Source organism: Octodon degus, unplaced genomic scaffold, assembly GCF_000260255.1.
Source record: "Octodon degus isolate 3935 unplaced genomic scaffold, OctDeg1.0 scaffold00035, whole genome shotgun sequence".
NCBI classification, from domain to species: Eukaryota; Metazoa; Chordata; class Mammalia; order Rodentia; family Octodontidae; genus Octodon; species Octodon degus.
The window spans coordinates 12,663,365-12,689,082 of record NW_004524611.1 but is presented as its reverse complement, the minus strand read 5'-3'; the positions used below and the strand labels follow the sequence as shown (position 1 = coordinate 12,689,082).

General features: G+C 42.6%; 1 protein-coding gene across 11 annotated transcripts in view; it reads left to right on the top strand.

Annotated features, from left to right (window-relative positions):
* Gtf2i (general transcription factor IIi) overlaps positions 1-25,718 on the top strand; it is a 118,563-nt gene that overhangs the window by 16,588 nt on the left and 76,257 nt on the right. For 5 of the 11 annotated variants that reach the window (XM_023714472.1, XM_023714470.1, XM_023714471.1 and 2 more), the window contains exons 2-7: positions 1,941-3,162; positions 12,063-12,166; positions 14,799-14,937; positions 18,883-19,017; positions 20,464-20,647; positions 20,796-20,824. In XM_023714472.1, coding sequence (XP_023570240.1) covers positions 2,418-3,162; positions 12,063-12,166; positions 14,799-14,937; positions 18,883-19,017; positions 20,464-20,647; positions 20,796-20,824 — 1,336 coding nt within the window. In that variant the 5' untranslated portion in view covers positions 1,941-2,417. The remainder of the gene's footprint in view (positions 1-1,940; positions 3,163-12,062; positions 12,167-14,798; positions 14,938-18,882; positions 19,018-20,463; positions 20,648-20,795; positions 20,825-25,718) is intronic. The other 6 variants (XM_004630419.1, XM_004630422.2, XM_004630421.3 and 3 more) reach the window with 2 other exon arrangements.

Here is a 25,718-nt window from a genome sequence, read left to right as displayed (position 1 = left end):
GCTTTAGACCACTGAGCCATCTCACCAGCCCGAGATTTATTTATTTATTTTTTAGTAAACATTTCCAGCCCCCATTTAAAAAAAAAAAAGATGTATTTGGTACAGGGTCTCACTATGCAGCCCAGACTCATAGTGATCTTCCTGTTTTCAGCTTCCCCATTGCTGGGATTATAGGCTTGTGCCCTCAGACTCCTGGAGGGTGGTAGGACAATGGCAAGACAAGGGATGGAACCCTGGTCCCTACGCTTGCCTAAATAGGCATGTAGTTTGCTGAGCTCTCGCCAACTCTCAATCCCTATTTTAAACCTTTAAACCTGTTGGACACAGAATTGAGTAAACAGTTTCCATTCTAAATATTGTCTATACTCGTCCATGGACAAGTAAGCTGGTTTTGCAGATTTGCTCAGTGTTAATAGACCAAAGCATCAGGTTTAATGAATATTGTTCTAGTGTAAAACATTGAGTTATGCCTGGCATGGTGGCACACACCTGTAACCCCAGCACTTGGGAAGCTGAGGCAAGAGGATTGCTCAAAGTTTGAGGCCAGTCTGGGCTACATAATGAGAGTAAGGCTAGCCTGAACTACACAGTGAGACCCTGTCTGGGGGGAAAAATGAGTTAGAAAAGTTACTGGTTTTTGTAGTCTTTTATTACAAGCAAAAATAACCAAGCAAAACTTGAGAGTCTGCAGAAAATTTTGTGCAGAAGAAAGTAAAATGTATTTAAGGGCTGGAGCAATAGCTCAGTAGAATAAGTGCTTGCTTGGGAAGCACAAGGGCCTGAGTTCAATCCCTGTTCTGCCAAAAAAAGAAAAAATATGTTTGAACAGTAGAAATCCATTTCTTCCTGGTTGAGAGTGAGTCTTTAGTCTTAGGTGGTGAGTATACAATGTCACTAAACTGTTTGACTCATGACTGTTTCTTATTGCTAAAAGCCATACATTTGCCTGACAGACAGGTGCTTGTCAGCAGTTTTGTGACATAAATAATACGTTTATCTATGATTGATCTGCTATTCATTTTTTTCTTTGAACCAAGTTCTTTATCTTCGTAGAATATGATTGATGATGATGTATACTCTACAATGACTGTAATCTTTGCTTTATGAACAAACATACTTCAGTTGCAGTTTGTAAGATGAGTGGCAGTTAATTTATTGCTCAAAGATTGCCTAATATGATAGTTCTCATCACTGTGCAATTATTTATCTTGGGGTCATTTATTTTCTAAAGCTGCTTTTCTTTGAATAGTACTCTGCTTAACATAAGCAATTTAGAATTGAAGAAAGGGGCTCTAGTTCCTTCTTACATCATTAAATGTGTATGTTAACTGTATTAGCAAGTCAGCTAATTTTTTAAAGTCAGTTAATCTTTCTTTGTTGGGCTTGTTCATTTATAAAATAATACAATGAAGAGATTGAACTAAAATATCGTGACTTTTTTCTTTTAGTCCATGATTGTGTTTTATAAGTTTAAAATGGAAAGATACTTGTTGAAAATTCAAAAATGAAATACAGCATGATGTTAAAAACAAATAAAGATAAGTGTTACGCTACCTCTGCACTTACTAGTCTGACCAAAAGCTTGTTTTTTAAGCAAAAGATATTGAAAATCTAGAAGTGTTTACAGAAAAATGTAGTTATAAAAGTTGAAAACCTGGGCTGAGGAGATGGCTCAGTGGAATAAGTGCTTGCGTGGCAAGTGCAAGGGCCTGAGTTCAATCCCTGGTTCCGCACCAAAAAAAAAAAAAAAAATTGAAAACCTGTTTTTGTTAGAGTGATAATAGTGTGTGAAAATCTTCAAGTGCTCTCTTTGGTTGTGTAAAATATATGCATTTTTGGTGCTGTTAAGTATTAACAGCAAAGATCAGTGAATTAAAGACTTGTGGTCAGACAAAACTTTTATATGGAATTAATTATTGGCTTGTTTTGAGGTGCAACAGATCAGAACAGCAAGGACACAGATAAACCTAATCTCTGAAATGGATCTCCAACAAGAAACACAAGAAGATTTTAAAGAATGGCTGGAGTCTGTTTTCAGAGATAAAGGAAGTCACCACATCTATTAAACAGTATTGACCAGAATAAAAGATGAAAAATGAAACAGCAGAGGCAATTAAATTCATCTTTGAAACTCATAAAGAAGAATTAAAAATCAAAGCAGGGAAATAAGAGATGAAGTGAAAAAAATCATAATGGGGAAAATAAGGCACTTGAATTACTGGGAAGGAAGGTGCGGCAGTCTGAGGACACCATGACCACAGTCTCTCCTTACCCAGGGTTTCACTTTCTCCGGTTTCAGTTACCCGCAGGTCAGTCTGAAAATATTAAATGGAAAATTTCAGAACTTGCAATCTATAAGTTTAAAATTTCTTGCCCTTCTGAGTAGCGTGGTGCTGTCTCCAAGTCCCATACAGGACATGAGTCACCCCTTTGTCCAACACACAGCCTCCGTGTCCCCTACCCTAGTAACTGTCTTGGTTATCTGCACCTCTGTCGTGGGATATCACAGTGTGTGCAAAGTAACTCTTACTTTACTTGTCATAATGGCCCCAAAGCTCAAGAGTCCCAGTGCTGGCCATTTGGAAATGCCCAAGAGAAGCCGCAAAGTGCTTCCTTTAAGTGAAAAGGTGAAAGTTCTTGACTTAATAAGGAAAGAACAGAAATCCTACGCTGAGGTTGCTAAACTGTACGGTAAGAATGAATCTTCTATCCGTGAAATTGTGAAGAAGGAAAAGGAAATCCGCACTAGCTTTGCCGTCGCCCCACAGAACGCCAAAGTCACGGCCACCGTGCGCGATAAGTGCTTGGTGAAGGTGGAGAAGGCGCTGAGTCTGTGGGTGGAAGACAGGAGCAGGAGCCGCGTGCCCGTCGATGGCAGCGCGCTGCGCCAGAAAGCGCTGAGCCTGTACGAAGACTTCAGCCAGGCTTCCCCGGAACAGAGCTGCAACGCACAGGAGCGAAAGCCGTTCACGGCAAGCAAGGGATGGTTACACAGATTCAGGCGCAGGCTTGGCCTGAAGAATGCAAAAGTCACTGGAGAGGCGGAGAACGCCTGTGAAGAGCCTGCAGCCGCCTGTCCCGTGGAGTGGGACAAGTTGGTTAAGGAGAAAGGATGTCCTCCAAAGCAAACCTTGCCTTGTGGTGAAAGCAGGCAGAAGAGGGGTGAGTACGAAGCAGTAAGATCCTTTATGAGAGATTGCATTCCCTTAACTCTGATTATAGTATTTTGTTATTCCTATGCAGCTGTATTACAGATATCTTATTGTGCCTAATTTATAAGTACACTTTATCATAGGTATATAGAATAGGGAGGAAACATAGGGCATGCAGGATTTGTTTCTGTCCTGGATTTCAGTCATCCATATGGGTCTGCATGATTGTATCCGCTGGTGTATTTTTGTGTGCCTGGCATGCTTTCTTATCATTTCTTCCTGCTTTGCTGTTTGAGTAAGTGCCTGCTTTCTAGTCTATGTGGTTCTAGCTAGATTGATAATTGCAGAATATCTCCTGTGATTTTGTTCTAACTAGTTGTAGTAATTGGCCTTCCTTGGATGGTGACACAAATGCTCAGGTCTTTTGTAGAGAAAGCAGCAGGAAGATACAGGTAGCCTGTTGCCTGAGGGCCATAGTACAGGCAGGCCGTGAGATAAGCTTACAGATGCACCTGGGCTGGCTCTCACCTCTGTGCTAGGGGAGGATACCCATCTATCTACTCAGGAAGTGAGGCCTTGCAGGGAGTAGAGAAGACTCTGTGTTCACTCTAGCTAGGTGTGGAGTTGGTGCAGCCTGAAGACTTAATTAGATGAAGCAATAAAATGTTTTTAAATTTAGTTAGCGTGAATTGGGAATTTATTGCCTCAATCAAAATAGTTCCAATTCATGTTCTAGAGAATAAAGACTATGTCAGGTATGGTTCTGAGAGTTGATGGGCTAGTGAATACTAAGAATACTAAAACACTGTTAAGAGAGGAAATTTGAAAGAAAGGTTACTACTAAAAAGAAAATAGAGGGTTGTGGCTGTGGCTTAGTGGTGGTGAGCTTGCAGTGCCCTGAGCTCCATCCTCAGCACCGTACATCCCATAAAATGAAAATGAGAACTCATTTTTAGGTAAGAGAAATGGAGTCACTTTAACTACTTGAACTTGTTTTGAAATTCTTTTTTTTTCCCCTTGTTTTGAAAATCTTGTGAGGTGACAGGCTTATATATGAAAGCTCAGAGTCTCAACAAGGTAGACCCTCTCCTCCAAATAGGGGCAAAGGTCCTTAAGAAACAAGGATCTGTGCCCTTGAGTGGTCCAGGGACTTGGATTATGGTGATTTCAGGTTAGTAGTGTTTTTTTTCTTTTTCTGTATGTAATACAGGGTCTCACTATGCAGCTAGCTGGGACTCGAGTGATCTTTCTGTTTTCAGCCCCCCCCCCCCCAAGTGCTGGGCTTACAAGTGTGCGCCACCACACCTGGTCTCTGTGGCCAGCTGAGCACATCTGGGGGGCAGGGTGCAGTACCAGGGATTGAACCCTGGCCCCTGCACTTGCCTAAGCAGGTGCTTAGGCTCCTGAGCTATCTTGCCAGCCCTAGGTCAGTAGTATTTCCAGAAGTGTGGAGGAAGCTACTTGTGTTCTAAACTGCACATAACAAAAAATTGTTTTCAACTTAAAATAGCCAGCACACAAAAATAATTAGGCATACAAGGAAATAGGTACTGGAATATGAGCAAGAATTGCTAGGAACATTAGAAACAGTCCTGCGTAAATATTTGAGACTTCGGAATTATCATGAACTATACTTAGGTTTGAAGAGATAGACAAGATCGAAAAATCTTTAGGGATTGTAAAACTATAAAGTGTGATTTAGCAACAGATAGAAATCCTAGAAATGAAAATTATAAACCAAAAACCTATTGTATAACTTTAACAACAGTTAAACATAGATGAAGATAGAATTAACAAAATGGAAAATAAATCAGGAGAAATACAGTTTAGTACTAAGAGGAAATATGAAAGAAGACAGAAGAGACCTAAGAGGATAAACTGAGAACTAACTTGCAATGGAGTTTTGGTAGACTAGTTAGGAGATAGGGAATGGGCAGATTCCAAGAGAACCGTTTGTTTCCTTTAACTGAAAGGTTATAACCCATAATCAAGAAGGCCAGTGAAGGCCATTGAATAGAAAGCAAGCTGCATCTAGACACAAGATGAAACTAGAAAGCCAGATAAAGAATGCATCTTGAAAACACCCGGAGTGAGGGTGGGGATTACCTCCAGGGAAGCTGTAGAAAACCTCTCTGTGGGAAAAGTGGAACCGAAGTGTAATGAAGCCAAAAAATGATGAAAAAACATCACTGCACTGAAAGGATGTTATTGCCAGCATAGTTTCTATTCCAGTGAAAATACCTCTCAAGACAGATTTTTTTTTTTTTTTTTTTTTTTTAGCAAAGTTTGTCACCTGATGGGAATTCTACAGGATTAACTTAAGGCAGAAGGAATATCTTAAGATGCAAGCAACAACAAGCAAAGAATGTCTTTTTTTTTTTTTTTTGGTGGAACCAGGGATTGAACTCAGGCCCTTGTGCTTGCCAGGGAAGCACTTATTCCACTAGCCATATCCCCCGCCCAAGACTGCAAATTATTGACAGTTTATGCAAGTATGTCATCAGCCATCAGGTTAGTTATTGGCATAGGGCCTAAGTAGACACACCCCTGAGGAAATACAAGTAATGAAACTATGAAGAAGTGTTTGTTTAGTAAATTAAGCCATTCCTGTCTGTCTGTCTGTCTGTCTGTCTGTCTGTCTGTCTCTGTTTTCTCTCTCTGACTTTGTGTCTGTCTGTCTGTCTGTCTGTCTGTCTCTCTCTCTTTTTCAGTCTCTCTCAACAAGGCTGATGTGGCCTCATACTCTCAGTCTTCCTACTTTAGCCTCCTCACTGATGAGATGACTGGTGTAGACCACCACATCTACTTTAAGCATTCCTTGTAGCAAAAAATTTTGGTTTTACATCTCAAGAACTATACCTAGGAATGAGCATCAGGGATTGATATTCTACATAGGTATCCGTCACCTTGAAAGAGCCCAAATGAGTCACTAGCCCAACACCCCAACAGGAAGAGACTCTGTCCCTATTCGTGTCCTCTTGCTATGTGACTTGCTTCCTTCCCCATTTGGTCCTGGATTTAATCAATTTTACCTGAGCAATGGTGCTTGTAATCTCATTGGTTGCCCATAGTTTTGTCCCACCTCATGCCCACCTAAGCGAGTTCCCAAGTCTTCTCCACCTTAGACCCACCTCACCAAATGGTTTTCCTCTATAAAAGTCCCTGGAAGAGACAGCTTCCCTGGAACAACCCACTTGGGCCCCCCTCCTGTCCCTCTCTCAGACAGGAGCTTTCTTTCCTGCAATAAATATATTCTGCTCATAAAAACAAAAAAAACCAAAAAAAAAAAAATTATAAAGATCTTCACCCTGGAGTGGGGGTGCATGCTTACTATTGAGTACACTGGGAGACTGAGGTAGGAGGATCATTGCGAGTTCAGAACCAGTCTGGGCTACCAAGAGAGCTAAAGGCCAGCCTGCGCTGCGTAGCAAGACCCTGACTCCAAAAGACCAAAGAAAGGAGCCAAGGTAACTTTACTGAGATGTTAAGAATATGGTGTTACACCATTTTGTTGGACTGGTCATACAAATATTTAAGTGCTACTTGTTTAAGAATATATAATAGACCAGTAGAGGATGCAAGTAGATCCCTTGAGGCGAGGCTACTCACTGAAAATGGGTTAGGCTGTTTGGAATTTTATTAATTTATCCTATACGTCTGTATCCCTGGTGTCTCCCATGTATTTCACTTATATGTCATCTTACTGTGTCCATGTCTTTTTCTCAGGGAGTCTCTCCATCTGCTCTTTTCCTCTAGGGCTGTCATGGAGATGGGCCGTGAAGAAGGCTCACCTGGGCGTTGAGATGGGCTGTGTGCTGCTGCATGTTCTGTGCTTTCTTTCCCTGGACTCACTTGTTCTTCTCTCCAGCTGCCACCATCGTGGTGGCTCTAGGGCTCGTGAGGCTTTAAATAAATGTGCTCAACATACTTCTACCTCTGTAGTGATTTACTGAGAACTTTTTTGATGATGAAAATGTTCAATATACAGGCACATTTGTGGCTGCTGAGCACTAAAATACAGCTAAGGCTACTGAGGAACTGAACTTTTAATCTTACTTAGTCTTAAATTTAACTACCTGGGACTGTTTGCTCCCGTTGGGTAGCACTTCTTTAGAGACATAGCCTCTAGGTTGTTGCTTCATTGCTGATTTTCTGCCACGAGTGATGGCTTTTTTGTTGTTTGTTTGTTTGTTTGTTAATTTTTGGATAGTTTGGGGGATTAATCCCAGGGCCTTGACACTAAACTACATCCCCAATTTTTTTTTTTAATTTTTAATTTTATTTATTTGTGTGTGTGTGTGTGTGTGTGTGTGTGGCCAGTTCAGCCCACCAGGGGGTGAGGCTGGCTGGCATGTGGTGCTGGGGGCTTGAACCGCGGTCCCTGTGCTTTGCTGAGCTTGTTCTAAGTAGGTGCTTTAGACCACTGAGCCATCTCACCAGCCCATCCCCAATTCTTTTAAAAATATTTTTACATTTTTGAGACAAGGCTTGCTAATTGGCTAAGTTGCTCTCTTCAGGCTTCCCAAAGTGTTGGGATTGTACGTGTTTACTCCAGCACTCTTTCTTCCACTGTGAGATCACTCCTTCTGCCACTCCCACCCCCATCAGTGATAGCCACACACAATGGGGACGATTCCTGACACCCCAAGAACAGGAAGCTTGATGGTGGGTGCAGCCTGAGGTTTAATCTTTCCTGAATCTGAAAAACTTAATGGGATCTGATCCTCTTGTACTTAAGGTTCTGTGGAGTACACAGAGTATTCAATTTTATTTTCTTTCCTCTACTTCCTCTTCCTCTTCCTCCTCTTCCTCTTCCTGCTCTTCCTTCTCCTCCTTCTCCTCCTTCTCCACCTCCTTTCTTTGAGACAGGATCTCAGTGTGTAGTCTAGGCCGGTTTTGAACTCACTGTGGAGCTGATGCTGGCCTCGAACCTGCGTTGATCCTCATGTCTCAGCTGCAGTTACAGGCACACGCCACCATGCCTAACTCTCTTTGCTCCAAAGAGTTAATTGCTACTAAAGTCTAGAAGTAAAAAAATTAAAGCTTAGATTTATTCTTTGTCAGGGAAAAACAAAATGTTCCATTTTCTGTTGGTTTAAGTTTTTTGTTTCACGTTCTTTTACTGGGAGTTGTGGGTTTTGACATGGTGTTGACAAATATGACATGTATCCTGCCACCTTTGTTGCTGGCACCCTTCTCCAGGGCTCCACAACGCACCCCATGCACTTTCTAAAGGGACTAGAGAAGGCTGTGGCTCCTGCACAGGAGGCTTCCAGAGAGGGCCCCATCTAGTGGTTAGGTCATAAATTTCTGTGCTCTGTGGAGCAAGTGTTTGCTTTTTTTTGTTTTTTGTGCTGCTGCTTCTTCACAGAAGAACTATTAAACGAGATGACCAATAAAGCATATTAGATTCAATCAATATTCATTCTTGGGCTGGGGAGATGGCTCAGTAGAATAAGTGCTTGCCTGGCAAGCACAAGAGTCTGAGTTCAATCCCTGGTACCGCAAAAAAAAAAAAAAAAGTTCATTTTTTGTTTGTTTGTTTGTTTTTTGTTCTTTTTTTAATATTTAATATATGGTCTACAGGGGCTTACTACACAGATCAGACTTGTAGTGATCCTCCTGTTTCAGCCTCCCAAGCTCTTGAGATTATAGGTATGCACCACCATGCCCAGTCTCGTTCATTGTATTTTTTTTTTGGCAGAACGAGGGATTGAACTCAGGCCCTTGTGCTTGCTAGCGAAGCGCTTATTCCACTGAGCCATCTCCCTGGCCCCTCGTTTATTCTTTTTTGTTCGTTCAAGTTTTTTTATTTACCCACTGCAGTGGGTATCAAACCCAGGGCCTCACACTTTATGCCACTGAGCTTCATTCTTAGTCCCAATCCCTTCTTATGTTACTTTATCTTATCATTTATTTATTTAGAGATAGTTTTCGTATGTAGCCCAGGCTTTGAACTCACTGTGTAGCCCATACGGGCCTTGAACTTAAGATCTTTGGGCTTCAGATTCCTGAGTGCTGGAAATACAGGCTACAGGCTTGCACCACCATGCCCAGCCCTTCTTACTGAAAATGGAGATTTGGGAATGATCCTAGGTGAAAGCGCTCTTGCTCACCAATGGTCCACTCCGCATCTGTGTTCATGAGACAGACCCTGAAACTCTCCCTGGGATGGCGCAGCAGTGAGTGGTCTGAGAAGTACCCTGGGCTCTCCTGGCTTTGGTTTTGAGAGGATCAGAGCACCATACCCAGCCTCCTTTGTCCTCTGGTGCTTGTGCGAATGCTGCTGCAGTTTTTTTCTCTGAAAGTAAGAAGAGGGACGGAATGGACACCAACTAGGTGAGGGCCCAGGAATGCTCTGGAACTTGGCTGCATGGAATGAAGATGGCCCAGGGAGGAAGAGAAACATCTTGGAGCGATGCTTTTGGGACCCAGTGCACCCAAGTGAGGGGCTCCTTCCCCATCACACTCACTGGCCTGGTCGTCTGCAGGGCCGTTCACGTCAAAGCAGAATGCTTTGCTGTCTCCAGGAGGTTCCAAGAATGAAATCAGACTGGTCACTTGCGGTGGAGTCTCTATTTCTTAACACATACTAAGTGTGAAGACATAAGAGCAGGTTCTTGTCAGTTTAAGGTGACAAGAGTCAGAACCTGGAACCAGGATAGTTTTCTGCCTACTTTTATTTCTATCTCTTCTCACCTTAAATTGTAAAGTAAGACATAATCTCCTTTTTCCTTTTCTGGGAAGTTAAAGAAAAAGTGGGATTATGAGGAAATATTATGAGATAATGACTGTGCATCCTAAGTGAATGCCTCACAGGTGGGCCTGGGCTGGCCTTTGTCGGCTAAGCTATACTTTTAATCAAGTTGGTTTATTCAGGAGAGAAGAATGCAACCTAGGCTGGCAGGGAAAGTACTTTCTGGGATGTCAACATTTTGCTTAATATTGCCTTTTCTGGTTCTGAGAAACAGGTTTGCTTCTTTTTGTTCATAGATGAGATAAGAATCACTTGGTTTTATTGATGTGGTAGCTGATGGTAAATCTAGGTCATAGTTTTAAAAATAAGAAAGTAGATCATCCTCTGTAGTGGGGGGAATATCCATACATTGTTAAGCAAAACAGTTTTCACAGGAACAGCTGTTTGTCCTTGTCCTCTGGAACCTGGGGCTTTGATGAGGGTACTGGGGAGTTCCTTAAGTTAGTTTTACACACAGGTATGTTTTTAGAATTCCTGTTTGTTTCTTTTTTTTTTTTGGCGGGGTGGGGCTGGCTCCAAATGACCTCAGGGCAGGTTTGGCAGGCTGGAGTTGTGGGGATCAAACCACAGCAACCTGAGGCTGACTGCTTTGTTGAAGCAGCCACTTAAACAACTGAGCTAAGGGGCAGGCCCCCCTATTTGTTTCTAATCCTTAATTTTTCAACCATTTTCCATATTCATTTTATTATTTAATCTCTTGTTACAAATAGATTTAAAGTTAATTAAAAGGGATAGTTTTAAACATGTGTCTAATTTGTATAGTATTTATAGAAAACCAATTTGTAAAAAAAATTGCTTTACTTTTTGCCTTGACCTTTTTATGTGGTGCTTTTTTTTTTTTTGTAAAATCTACATATGATAACATTTCTAAAAAAAAAAATTTCTAACTTTGACTGGTTTCAAGTGTTCACTTTCCTGACATTAGGTCTATTCACGTTATCATGCAACCATGACCTCTGTCTCTCCGAAAGTCTACATCATTCAACACTGGAATTCTATACTTGTTAATCAGTAAGTTCCCTTCACTGCTTCCTCCTAGTTCTGGCAGCCATCGTTGTTTCCTGCCTTTAAATTTGACTTCTCTAGGAACCTTACATGATGGGATTATATCCGGTTGGTCATTTTCTTATGTCACCGAGCAGAGTGTTACCAAGATACATCTGTGTTGTAGTCTGTGTGAGAATTGCCTTTCTTTTTAAGGATAATATTCGGGTGTGTATATTACACTTGTTTATTTGTCTAGTGATAGGCACTTGGGTTGTGTCCAGAATAACGCTTCTGGGAACACAGGTATACAAGCATCTGTTGGAATTCTTTCAGTTTTTCTGGATTATATGATAAATCTCTTTTTAGAAACTGCTAAACTTTTTTCCACAGCAATTGTGCACCTTGTTACGTCCTAGCATCATCATCATCATCAGCAGCAGCAGCAGCAGCGGTACATGAGGGCTTCACTTCCTCTGCCTCCTGCCAATAGTTGATGTTTGTGTATATGTTGTGTTTTTATACCATGTTTGACATGCTGATGCCAAAATGTCAGCCCAGTGTTGTGTTAAAGGGAGAGGGCCTCTGAACACGCCAAGATGCCCTGCAACCCCTTCCTTTCTAGTGAGAAAAGGAAGCCTCTTCACTCAGTCCCAGCAACTTTACCCACTCCTTTCTTTTTTTTTTGGCAGAACCAGGGATTGAACTCAGGCCCCTGTGCTTGCCAGGGAAGCGCTTATTCCACTGAGCCATCTCCCCGGCCCCACTCATTCTTTTCTCTATCAGTGTGCATAGGGAAGAAACAGGACTTTCTTTTGGTGGTGCTGGGGATCAAACTCAGAGCAAAAAGCAACTGTGTATCTCTGAATTGAGCTGTGGTGTATACATTGTCATGGGGTTGTGGGGTGTGGCTCTTCTTTCACTGGGAGAAAAGTTAACCGGTCTGCATGCTGTTTGCATTGAGTTTAGGTGTGATGCTGAGCCAATTTTATGAAGGAACATGAGATGGGAAGTTACAAGATGGCTTCTCTGTCTTATAGGATAAGGGATTTGCAAATGTAAGACACTGAAGGCAAGAAGTCTGTACCTGGCAGACTACAGAGCATTGTCCCAGCTCTCACCATACAACACCAGTTCCCGCTCACCCCCTTGTTGCTTCTCTTGCACAGGGATCATGGCCCAGGTTGCGATGTCCACACTGCCCATTGAAGATGAGGAGTCCTCAGAGAGCAGGATGGTGGTGACCTTTCTCATGTCTGCCCTTGAGTCTATGGTGAGCTCACAAATGGGTAGGGTGGATATGGTTGATTTATTTTTATTTTTATTTTTATTTTTATTTTTATTTTTATTTTTATTTTTTTTGCGGAACTGGGGATTGAACTCAGAGCCTTGCGCTTGCCAAGGAAGCACCTATTCTACTGAGCCATCTCCCTGGCCCCTGGTTGATTTATTTTTGTGAAACACTAATTTTATGTTTCGGGGTTTTTTGTTGTTACTGGTTTCAGGATTGGGGGTTGAGACCTCGACCTTGTACATGCTGGGCAGGTGTTCTATCACAGAGGGCTGCACCCTCAGCCCTTTTTATGTGTTTAGAGATGGGGGTCTCACTAAAGTATCGCAGACTGACTTTGAACCTGTAATCCTCTTTCCTCAGCTATTTCAGTAGCTGGGATTATAGGTGTATGCCACTGTGCCAGCTGGTTTTATGGTATTTTGAAGCAAGGCCTCATTGTGTAGCCCAGGAAGGCTTAGAATTTATAATCTTTCTGCCTCAGCTTCTCAAGTTTGGCGGCCCAAGTCATCAATTATAAACGGGTCCTGGATATGTGTATGGTGGTGGTGGTATTTCTGAGATTGAACCTAGGGCTTTCACATTGAGATACATTGCTATATCTTTTAAAATGTTTTATTTAGCTAAGTCTCTAAATTGCCTAGGCTGCAATGAGAAAAAAGATTTGTACTAATAGTGTTTGGACAGGATATCCTGTCTGCATCTTGTACTACGGATAACCACTAAGAAGATAACAATGTACAATGTATTAATTATTGAAACTGTCCTATTAATCAGTTTTGAAACTATTTCATAGCTATTTGTTTCTCAATAAAAAAATTAAAAAACAAAAATAAATAAATAAATAAATAAATAAATTGCCTAGGCTGGACTGGAATTTAAAACCCTCTGCCTCAGCTTCCCAGAGCTCTGGGATTGCAAGAATGTGTCACCAGACCTGGCTTCTTATTGGTTTTAATACCACTAAGTGGTATATTTGTTATAATACAAAGGTACCTTTTTTTTTTTTTTTTTCCCCATTAGCTCTGCTGGGATTGGGCCAGAGCCTTGTGCATGTTGGGCAAGTGTTCTAGCACTGAGCTATGTTCCTAGCTCTGTTAATATTTTGAGATGGGGTCTCCTGAGTTCCCTAACTTGCACTCAGATTTGCAGCCATCCTGCCTTTAGCCTTCCCACTAGCTGGGGTTGCAGGTGTGCACCACCATACCTGGTACTTTTATTTTTTTCTAGGAGAGATGCAGAGTTGAATTTGCTAGAGTACGTGAACCTTCCTAGAAAGCAAATTTCAGTAGATTGGAGAATTCTAATACTATTTATTTACAAAATGTTTATTTTTTCAGCCCTCCCAAATATCATTGACTCGATAAAATTGAAATCACCTATCTTTTGAATAATGGTAGTACTGAATAAATCATGATATATTTATAAAATAGGAGTTTTTTTTTTTCCTTTTTGAGACAGAATCTTGCTATACAGTTCAGGCTGGCCTTGAACAGCATAGCCCAAGCTGGTCTGAACTTGCAACAGTCCTCTTGCCTCAGCACCTTAGTGCTGGGATTACAGGTGTGCACCGCCACTCCTAGCAGTTAAAATGGGAGATTTTTGGGATATGTTTCCCTGGCTGGCTTTCATAACTTCTTGCTCAAATAATCTTCTTGCCTTAGCCTCCCAAATAGCTGATCTACCAGAGTATGTTCCTATGTTGGGCTGGGGATATATAGCTCAGCGGTATAAGTGCCTGCCTGGCAAGGACAAGGTCCTGAGTTTGATACCCAGTACCAAAAACAAAAACCAAAAACCTGTGAACAGAAGGCAGTCATCAACTGCAGGGCCTTAAACCTATGAAATGTAAGCTAAGTAAATGAGTAAAAGTGTGTGGTGACACATGCTTGTAATCCCAGCTCTCTGGGAAACTGAGGTGGAGGGCTGTAAATTCCAGCCCAGCCTAGGCAGCCCAGTGGCTTAGCTACATATGAACACTTTTTAAAGAATACTTCCTCCCATAGGAGTATGTTTAGTAAAATAAGTGAGATATTTGCTTAGCTGTGACTCTAGTTGTGTATGTCTAGTGAAATCCTTGAACTGTGTAGGGAACCCAGGGTGGACCTGGTCATCACCCCACCGGCAGTGTTCACCTCGGCCCTCCCACTGTGTGCTGATTAAGTGTCCTGCAGACTGTGTGCACACCTGTTTCTTGAGGACTCTGACCTGTGATATTATAGAGGCTCCTGCTTTTCTTTTTATGAGCTGTGTTTTCTTTTTAAAACCCAGGACAAATTCCGTTTAGAAAGATAAGTACATTAATGGGGCCCTGGTGGTGTGAATGAGCCACTCGTCCTCAGGTGATGGAGATGGGAGGGTTGGAAGTCCAAGGACACCCTGACCTACCTAGCTAAGACCTTGCTCAAAACTGAAATGAAAGAAGGAAGGAAGGAGAGGGGTGGGAAAGGATGAGAGGGAATGAGGGCAGAAGGCCAGTAAGCAGTATTGGCTATAAGTTGGTGCCAGGTTACATACGAAGATAATTTCAAGTGTTGGGTTTTTTTATTCATCAAGCAGAAATGATGCTTTTATGCAACTAAACACAACCTGATGCTTGCTGTTTGTGTCATAGTGTAAAGAACTGGCGAAGTCCAAGGCAGAAGTGGCCTGCATTGCAGTGTATGAAACAGACGTGTTTGTTGTCGGAACCGAGCGAGGACGTGCATTTGTCAATACCAGAAAGGATTTTCAAAAAGATTTTGTAAAATACTGTAAGCATTATGTTTTGTATATTATTAAATTTAAAGCTAAGTATAGATAAGACATTTTTCTGAAACATATACTGAAAAACTTTGGTGTATTTGTGGAAACATTATTATTATTATTTTGTATTTTAGGGAAGGGTCTACAGGGTGTTCAGGGTCTTACTACTAGATCAGACTCATAGTGATCCTCCTGTTTACAGCCTCCCAAGTGCTGGGATTACAGGCATTCGCCACCACATCCAGTCTCAATGTCCCTCTCAGCGCACCCTGGGGGTGGGGCCAGCATGGCAGGCCCTGGTATTGAACCCCTGGCCTTTAATCCACTGAGCTATTTGGCCGGCCCTTTTTATTGTTATTATTATTAATAGTAGTAGTATTAATATTAGTATTTTGTGTTTGGTTCAGGGTCTCACTACTCAGCATGGACTCATAGTGATCCTCTGTTTTCAACCTCCCAGTGCTGGGATTACAGGCGCCTGCCACCATGCCAGGACTTAGTGGCTGGCTCAGCATGCCCCAGGGGCAGGGCCGGTATGGCATGTGCTGCCAGGGGTTGAACCCTGGTCCTTGCTCTTGCCTAAGCAGGCGCTTAGTCCACTGACATATTTCGCCAGCCCTTGGAAACATTATTAAAGAGTTTAAGAAAAATGATACCCAGGTGTTGGGTGTGCCAGCTTGTCATCCCAGCACTTGGGAGGCTGAGGCAGGAAGATCACCGTAAATTTGAGGCCATCCTGGGCTACAGTATGTTCTGAAAAACATAATTAAGACCATGTCTGAGAAAACAAGAAAAAAAGAAGAGAAAAATGATAAATGTTTATTATATTGTGTTCTTAGCTTAACATTTACTCTGCTTTGGTGGAATATTTCAAAAAGAAGTTAAGAGAGTTTTGTTTTATTTTATTCTATTTTTTATAGGAAGTTGAAGTTTTATATTGGTTAAGTTCAGGTAAATAGGTCTCCCTGTGTCCCCTCATTTGGAGCTGGGGATTGTATTCAAGGCCTCACACTAAGCTGCTATCCAGTCTTCTTTCTTTTCTTTTGAGATAGAGTCTTTTTTTTTTTTTTTTTTTTTGGCGGTACTGGGGATTGAACTCGGGACCTTGTGCTTGCCAGGCAGGCACTTACTCTACTGAGCTATCTGCTCAGACCCTTGAGATAGAATCTTCTTAAGTTGCTCAGTTTGGCCTCAGATTTTGCTGTTCTGCCTCAGCTTCCCAAATAGCTGGGATTATAGTTGTACACCATCGAGTTGTCTAGAGAGGTTTAGTTAGCTTACATTTCTCAGCTTTAAGGTTCTCTGCATTTGATGACTGCCATCTGTTAACTGTTCTTTTTCTTTTTGATACTGGGGATCAAGCTCAAGACCTTGCCCTTGCCAGGCAGATACTTATACCACCAAGCTATATCCCCAACCCAACAGTTCTTCTCTTGTTTTGATTTTTTTTTTTTTTTGGCCTTTTTGAGACAGGGTTTCATTCAGGCTGGTCTTGAACTTACTTTGTAGCCCCAGCTTCGAATTTTCAGTGATTCCCTGCCTCAGCCTCCCAAGTGCTGCAGTATAGGTGTGTACCCTAGAATTACAGCCATGTATGCCTGGCTTCTTGTTAATTATTGCTGCATTGAACAATTCTGGCTTTGTATAGTTGATGTTCTTTTAATGTTCTGCAAAGCTCACAAAGCTTTTCTAGCTCCTAGGACAGTCATCTGTCCCAGTCTTATGATCCTCCATATTGGAGCATTAGTGAATTTGGTTGCCACTGAAATAAAGCCAGTAGTGAAACTGACAGGGATGTTAGGACCTATGATCTTTCACACTGTGACTGTCTTGTGTGTCTACCTTAACAGTTTCCATTGGTATTACGTTCACTCATTGATACAGCATTTAAGTGTGGAATGGAAATCAAAAAATATAGGAATATTTATAGGCACATAGTACACAGACCACTGGGATCCCGACTTACATTCTGTCATTGTCATCTTATTTATTTATTTATTTGCGGAACCGGGGCTTGAACTCAGACCCTTGAGCTTGCCAGGCAAGCACTTATTCTACTGAGCCATCTCCCCGTCCTCATTGTCATCTTAGATGGTGCTCATGATAAGTGGAGCAGGTCATGCATGCGTGCTTGTTTAGCTCACTAATTTAGATTCTTAATTGTATTTGTAGAAAGGCGCACCTGGCACTGGTGCTAGCTCAGCTGTGGAGTGCTTGCCGAGGCCCTGGCCTGGTCTCCAGCACCTGCTGAGGGACTGCCTGTAGCTCAGCACTCCTAGTTCCCCCCACCCTGTTCTAATCCTTTAAGGTTAATGGTAGTAACCTATTTTTAAAGTTTTGTAAATCTTAAATTCTGAGCAAGTTTTAGAGCATGACTATGTTTGCATATTGAAGTTTGTACTAACAATGTGTCTGGGTGATATGCAGATCGGCTGCTGTCTGCCCTGTGAGTCCCGTAACTCCACTGTGGCTGTGCTCAGCCTCCCTCCCCCATGCTGCCGGGCTTGTGTGGTTCCGTGCCTGTGACCACGCACTTGGGGTTTCCTTCAGCTGCAGGGTGTAGCTCCTGCCTGTTGGTATTTTTTTTTTTTTTTAAATCTGGGGGTCAAACTTTGGACTTCGTGCTCGCTATGCAGGTGCTTATTCCACTGAGCTATCTCCCCAGCCCTCTGCCTGTTGGTATTTGCATGTTACTCTGCCTGTTGGTATTTGCATGTTACTTTTATTTCACTAATTTGATGCCATGGGAAATGGTCTTTTTCTCTTAACCTAGCATCACAGGTGCTCAGTTTAGGATGGTTACATCCTGATAAACCCATTGTAATTTGAAGTAAAAAGTTGCTTTTTGTATATCATACAGAAATCAGCCCATAGTTAATGTGGGCAGTACCCTAACATTTGTCCACAGTCAGGCAAAATCTTGTCATACAAAGGCTGTCTTGGAATAAATGTTGAATATCCTGTAGCTTATTGAATACTGAAAATGAAAGAATAGTTATATGAATAGTTTTAGGAATTTTCTGGGAAAATTCTAAGTCCTTTGTGGGTGTTAGGAAAGTGCTGTTGAACAGAAATAAATGTCTCTTGTGTAATTTAACATTTTGTCATTTTGTTTATTTTGAGACAGGGTCTCACTGTGTAATTCAGGCTGAATTGCTGTAAGTTGGAGGCCAGCCTAGACTATAAGCTGGGTTCAGGGCCAGCCTGAGCTACAAAAGAAGCCCCTGTGTCAAAAAAAAAGTTTTTGGGCCAGGGGGATGGCTCAGTAGAATAAATGCTTCCCTGGGAAGCGCAAAGGCCTGAGTTCAATCCCCAGTTCTGTCAAAAAAAGAAAAGTTTTTCCTTAATCATGTGTGTGTATATGCGCACGTGCACACACACGTGCATATGTATGTGTATCTGTGTGTCTTTGTGTGTATTTGAGGGTACCCTACCATTGAGATCTGTTGCCAGTTTTTTTTTTTCTTTAGGCAGAACCGGGGATTGAACTCAGGTCCTTGCGTTATTGAGCCATCTCCCGTCCCTGCAAGTTCTTTGTTTCTTTTTTTTCTCTTTTTTAAGTTCTTTGTTTCTTGAAACAGTTTTGCCATGTTGCCTGGTCTGGTCTGGGGTTATAATCCTCCTGTGTCAGGATGTTAAATAGCTGGCAATATCTTTATAACAAATCACACATGAGCATACAGGAATAAAATATTCTTTCTGCGTGTGTGTGTGGAGCTGGGGATTGAACCTGCGGTCTTGTGCGCGCAAGGCAGGAGCTGTGCCGCTAAGCCATATCCCCAGCACCTCATTGTTTTTTAAAGGTGAGGTCATTCTATGTGGTTTAGACGGCCTTGGACGCACTGTGTAGCCCAGGCTGGCCTCAACTTGGAGCAGTCCTCCTGCCTTGGCCTTCAGAGTGCTCCACCACACTTGGCAAAATGCTTTGGTTAAAACTCTTAATAATTTTCTAGGTGTTGAAGAAGAAGAAAAGGCTGCAGAGATGCATAAAATGAAATCTACAGCACAGGCAAATCGGATGAGTGTGGACGCGGTGGAAATCGAAACACTCAGAAAGACGGTTGAGGACTATTTCTGCTTTTGCTATGGTAAGAGCAACACACTTTAGTTCTTTTCTTTTCTTTTTTTTTTCTGTATGGGGAATTGAACTCAGGGCCTTGCGCTTGCCAGGCAGGCGCTGGGCTGCGGAGCCCTGGCCACACTTTAGTTTTTGAAGAGATAAATTATATAATTAAGTTGTCTAAAGGTAGACTATGTAATCAATAGTCATCTAATGTTTTCACAGGTTGAATAGCTTCTCAAATACAGGATTAAATCAGGAACAGCTTTTTTTTTTTCGCTTTCCACCTTGGAGGAACCCAGAAGTGATTATATGAGAGTTGTTTATTTTTGACCCATGTGCTGCTGATCTCCCTAGTTTCTGCAAGTCACCTTGGTTAATCCAGTCATGTGTATCATGGAGCTTTTTAGGGAAGAGAAAGGGGGTGTGTACAGGTGAAATCCAACTCTGAATCTAGCCTCTGTAGGACTCACTGCCAAGTGAACAGAGGTGAAAGTTGTTTTTATCCAGTAAGTTTCCAGTGAGAATATTAGTTTAAGGACTTCCTGATATTTATTTATTTATTTTATTTTTGATGGACGGGGATGAACTCAGGACCTTGTGCTTGCCAGGGAAGTGCTTATTCCACTGAGCCCTCTCCCCAGCCCCTTTCCTGATATTTATAATAGCTGGGTTTGTCAGGCTTCCCTCACCTGGCTGAGTTTTGTATAGCCCTACTCACTAAGCCAGCGTCAACCAGACCTGGCTCTGCCCCAGGGGTGCTATAACCCTGCGCTACATCTCCATGCCTTTTCATTTTTTATTTTATTATTTTTTTATGTATTTGGCATAAGGTCTCACTATGAGACCTTATGACCACTGAGCTATCTCACCACCCCCCTTTTTTTCCCCTTAATTTTGAGGTAGTATCTCTGAGTTGCTTGGGTTGGCCATGAACTTGTGATCCTCTTGTCTCAGCCTCCTGAGTACACAGGATATAGGCTTACACCACTGTGCCTGACAGTATAGACCATTTTATTTAAAAAAAACTTTTTAGTACTTTCAGTTTTTAAATATTACTTAACAACAATAGCAAAATAACCATTGTAAAGGCATAGAAGAGTACAAGAAAGCAACCAGTTTTATTTTTGAAGATTTATTTTTATTTTATTTTATTATTATTTTTGGTACTAGGGATTGAACTCAGGACTTTGTGCTTGCCTTGTAAGCACTGTTCCACTAAGCTGTATCCCTGGCCCTTGTGTAGATTTTAGGATAAAATATTTTCTGTACTTTACATTTTGATCCTTTGGCTGTGGTTCAAGTTTAGAGCTTTAGCTAGAGTTCTAATGCTGGAATACTATTGTTCAGTAGTTTTGAAACCCATTTCTATTGAAAAACATGAATAGCGTGTGTTAAGCTGTATGAGTTGACGATGGTTTAGTTTTTGATTTTAACTGCTTAGTGACACTTACCCTCATGTCTCCTCCCTCAGGGAAAGCGCTAGGCAAATCCACAGTGGTTCCCGTTCCCTACGAGAAGATGTTACGGGACCAGTCAGCGGTGGCGGTGCAGGGGCTTCCAGAAGGAGTTGCCTTTAAACACCCTGAGAACTATGATCTTGCTACACTGAAGTGGATTTTGGAAAACAAAGCAGGGATTTCATTCATCATTAAGAGGTGAATGCTCTCTCCCTTGTTACCCAATCAACAGTTTATTCAGATAAAGTTGAATTATTTAACTTATGTTAATGCAGATACTATTTATATTTATGCTTTATATTTATTTTGTACATTCACACACAGTCTTTGTTTTGTTTCAATACAGACCTTTCCTCGAGCCAAAGAAACACCTAGGTAAGCGGTTGCTTTATTGACACAGCCACCTGGATTCCTTACCTCTTGGCCAGAATCGAATCCATTTTAATGCTTTCTCTTTATTTATTTATTTATTTATTTATGTGTGTGTGTGTGTGTGTGTGGCCAGCTCAGCCCACCAAGGGGCGGGGCAGGCTGGCATGTGGTGCTGGGGATTGAACCGCGGTCCCTGTGCTTTGCTAAGCTTGTTCTAAGTAGGTGCTTTGGACCACTGAGCCATCTCACCAGCCCCTTTCTGTTTGTTTTTATTGAGACTGATGTAAAACATTTTGGAGTGGGGTTATTGTAGTAAACTCGTAAAGAGGTTCAGTGAGGTGCAGAAGTAGAGGCTTCATTGTTGTTTTCTCTTGAATCAGGTCTTACTATGTAGCCCAGCCTGGCCTCGAACTCCTGATTCTCTTGCCTCAGCCTACCCAGTGCGAGGATTATATACATGCATTGCCACATCCAGCACAAGGCTTGTTTTTAGCTCTACTGCTTGTTTTATGCTGGAGAGGCAAAGTTTTATGTCTGTAGTATGTAGTGTAGTAAGATTGCATACTGGATCTGTCATCCTTTTTTTTTTTTGAGGAACTGGGAATTGAACTCAGGACCTTGCGCTTGCCAGGCAAGCACTTACTCTACTGAGCCATCTCCCCAGCTCCATGGACCTGTCATTCTTGCACAGAATTATGAGCTGCATTTTATTTACCTAGCATGCGCTGAGGCAAGACATTGTTGGGCAGATAATTGTTTGGTGTGAGGGGAGAGAGAACTGCATACAGCATCAAGGCTTTGTTTTTGTGCAGCTAGGGTTGGACAGAGGGCCTCTGCCTCTAGGCAAGGAAGGCAAACTACCACCGAGCTATCTTACCCCGAGCCCTGCTCCTCATTAGCGCTCTGGAGGGGAGGTGTACTGGAAGGTAGGCAGGTCCTTAAAGCAGTCCCAGAGAGAACATCGTGGTCACTTGTGACAGCAGTTCAGAGAAGGTGCAGTGGGAGTTCCTAGAGGCTGGCTTCTTTTGTCATTGGGGGCTTGATTCAGAAGATGACATTCTGATGGGCCCCTAAAGAGTGAGGAGGAACAGTATGCCCTTTCTGTGTGAAGGGAAAGTGTAAAATACAGAAGGGCGCCCTTTAGAGCCAAGTTTGAGACTTTTGAACATAACTGTTATGTTTGGAAACCTAACCATGTAGGATAAAGGAAAAAATGATACATACATGTACACATTTTACTTTCTTTGGTGAGTTTGAGTCTAGGATGGGATAGCGAACAGCTTACTTTCCATTTCCATTTTGAAGGAATGTGGAGAAAATTGTATTAGAGTTGTTTATTTGTAACAGAAAACTGGGGGAGTCTTTTTAAAAAAATTTTATTTATTTATGTGTGTGTGTGTGTGTGTGTGTGTGTGTGTGTGGCCAGCTCCGCCCACCAGGGGGCGGCCCTGGCTGGCATGTGGTGCTGGGGGATTGAACCGTGGTCTCTGTGCTTTGCTAAGCTTGTTCTAAGTAGGTGCTTTAGACCACTGAGCCATCTCACCAGCCCCACTGGGGGAGGCTTGATGTGGGCCCAGGCCAGCCTCAGACCTGCTGCATAGTTGCCCGGGACGAGCCTGCTCCGTGGCGTGGGCTGGTCTCATACCAACTGTCCTCCTGCTGAGCCTTGATTACAGCTGGATGCCTTCGCTGCTGGCTTTTTTGTGTGCTTTTTGAGAAAAAGTCTCAATATGTGGCTCAGGTTGGCATCAAACTCAATGTGATGAGACCAATGCTGACCTCATTTTCATGCCTTAGTCGTCCCAAGTGCTGGATTTCAGGTGTGCACCCTCATCCCCAGAACACGTTTTATGTTTTTGTCAAATAATCTTTTTTGTTTGTTTGTTTTGTTATTTGAGACAGGTTCTGCCATGTAGTTCAGGCTGGCCTTGAATTCACTGTGTAGCCCAGACTGGCCTTACACTTATAGTCCTCCTGCCTCAGCCCTCCAAGTGCTGGAATTACAGGCGTGTGCCACCACATCTGGGTTAAATAACCTTTTGAAAACATTTTCAGCATGGTGAAAAAATAAAATCTCCACTACTCTTACTTTGCTGCAGAAGCTCTCCTTTCTTTGTGGGTTGCCCTGCAGCTTGGTTTAAAGTTGGCTGACCTGGGGATGTTGTATGAGAAAGAAGGCAAGACTTTCTCAAGCTGCAGCTGCTGTCTGATGAGCTACCACACGTGAAGCACACAGGTTGAGCAGCCGCCACCCGTGCATATAACTTGGAGCTCGGAGAGCAGTCAGGACGGGCATGCCCCTGTCCTCGGCGCCCGCAGCCTCCGCGCTTTCCCTTGGCTCCTCCTGGCCCCGGGCCTTGGCTGTCCTGTCTTCGTCACTGTAGTCATGTGCATTTTACCTATTAGCATAGTAACAGAATCATGGTGTTCCCCCCGCCCCCCCCACATCAGTAGTTTTATTTTTTAATTTTTTGCCAACTCAGATTTCACTTTTATCTATATTGTGATATATAATTGAATTATTCATTGATTTGGTATTGAGTATTGGGTAGCTGACATTTCGTGACTGCTATAGGAAGGACTAGATTATTTGGTAGTTACAGGTTTAACTTTTAAAGAAACTTTTAAATGAAGTTTTGATGTTTCAGTTTGACTTTGAAGTTGTTACATCAGGTTCCAATTCTACATCTTCGTCACCTGGTAGAGTCCTTCTCATTTATTCTTCCATCTCTTCTCTCAATTGCAGTACAATTTGCATGTAAAATCATTTTGAAGAATCCAATTCATGATTTTAAATATACATGCAAGTTCAGCAGCTGCCGCCGCTCATTCCAGCACACCTCTGTCACCTGCAGGAAGCCCCAGGCCTGTGTGCCGCCGTTGCCCCTCGGTCCCTCCGAGCTGCTGCTCTCCAGCACTCTCTCTCCTCACCGCTGCCCCCAGCCCTGGGGATTGACCCCTTTATGCTGACCTGCATCCCCTGCCCTTTTGATTTCCATCTGAATTTTTCTTTTTTGTATTTTAGGGAAGGGTCTACAGGGTGTTCAGGGTCTCACTACTAGATTGGACTCGTAGTGATCCGCCTTTTTACAGCCTCCTGAGAGCTGGGATTCCAGGCGTGTGTCATTTTTAAATTTTGATACAGGGTCTCACTAAGTAACCCTGGCTGGGTTTGGCTTTGGCAGTCCTCTTCTTCACCTTCCCAGAGTACACCAGCACACATGGCCAGATTCGGTCTTACCCATTGAATAGTTTGCCTTGAGCATCACCCTGGCATTGTGTTTGTTTAGATAGTGACTATCCTGAGTGTTGCTCAGGCAGGTGTCACTTCAACTAGTTGATTTTTAAAAAAAATTTATTTAGTACAGGGTCCTCAGGGTCTCACTGCACAGATCGAACTCATAGTGATTGTTTTATTTTCACCACCCCCCAAGTGCTGGGATTACAGGCCTGCAGGTCATGCCGGGGATTGCATCCAACCCCATCCCTGCATCTGCCTAGGCAGGCGCTTTAATCCGCTTGGCTATCTGGCGGGTCTTCAACTAGTTGATTTCTTTGCATGAGATATACTACTGAGTCTGTCTTGTATTTTCTACTTTTTGCATACATTTTTATTTAGAACATTGTATTTGCCTTTGATATTTGTTTCTCTTTTTTAAAAATTTATTTGTGTGTGTGTGTGGCCAGCTCAGCCCACCAGGGGGCGGGGCTGGCTGGCTGGCATGTGGTGCTGGGGATTGAACCGCGGTCCCTGTGGTTTGCTAAGCTTGTTCTAAGTAGGTGCTTTAGACCACTGAGCCATCTCATCAGCCCCCTTGTTTCTTTTTTAAAATTTACTTTTAAAAGCAGAATCTATTGGGGGAAAGAAAGCTTCTGTTGGAGAGAGTGACAGAAGGAGGGCCCCCAGGGAATGGTCCCCGGGGAAGCTATCTCTTCCAGGGACTTTTGTAGAGTAAAACCATGCAGTGAGGTGGGTCTAAGGTGGTGGAGAATGGGGGAACTAACTTAGGTAGACATGAGGTGGGACAACGCTGTGGTCTGATGTTTGTTTTTAGTGATATCTAAATCTAAGATCTTTTTTTTTTTTTGGCAGAACTGGCAATTGAACTCAGGGCCTTGCACTTGCCAGGGAAGCACTTATTCCCCTGCACCATCTCCCCAGCCCCTAATCATGTTTATTTTCTTTGTGAAAAAATAATCTATAATTTGTGTTACAGTCTATAAAGACTACCATAGGTACCTTAGGTATAACTTCATACTACTTCAGAGCTCAGTGAACAGGAAGGAACTGTCAAAAAAGCTACAGAAGAAAAAAAATGAAAAAGGGAAGGATGCTACTGTATCAGAGAGTAAAGCCTGTGTTGAGACGGAAAGACAAAAGAGATGTGTCCTTGTTGTCATTCATAATACAGAAATGGTAGGACTTGAAAGAAGAAATGAAACTAAAATATTCAAGTAGTGGTCAGTGATTATCATAACTCTGTGGATGGTGTTGACAGAATTGGCCAATATCTGACAAGCTATCCTCTAAACAAAAAGTGAGGAAAAAAAGTTTTGTTTTTTTTTAAATGGAATTGGTTGTTACAGGGTCGCACTCACTATGCAACACATACTCATAGTGAACCTCCTGTTTTCAGTCTCTCCAGTGTTGAGATTACAGGCTGTGCCACCACCCCTGGACCCTGTGGCTGGCTCGGCCTGCTCTGGAGGGTGTGGCTGGCCTGGAGTGCATGCATGCTTGCGTTGGTGTGTGTGTGGTGTGTGGTGTGTGGTGTGTGGGATGGAGTGGGGAGGGGTGGGGGCAGGCTGGGGGTGGGGCTGTCCCTGTGCTTGCCTAAGCTTGCCTGAGCAGGTGCTTTAATCCATTGAGCTATCTTGCCAGTCCGGAAAAATCATT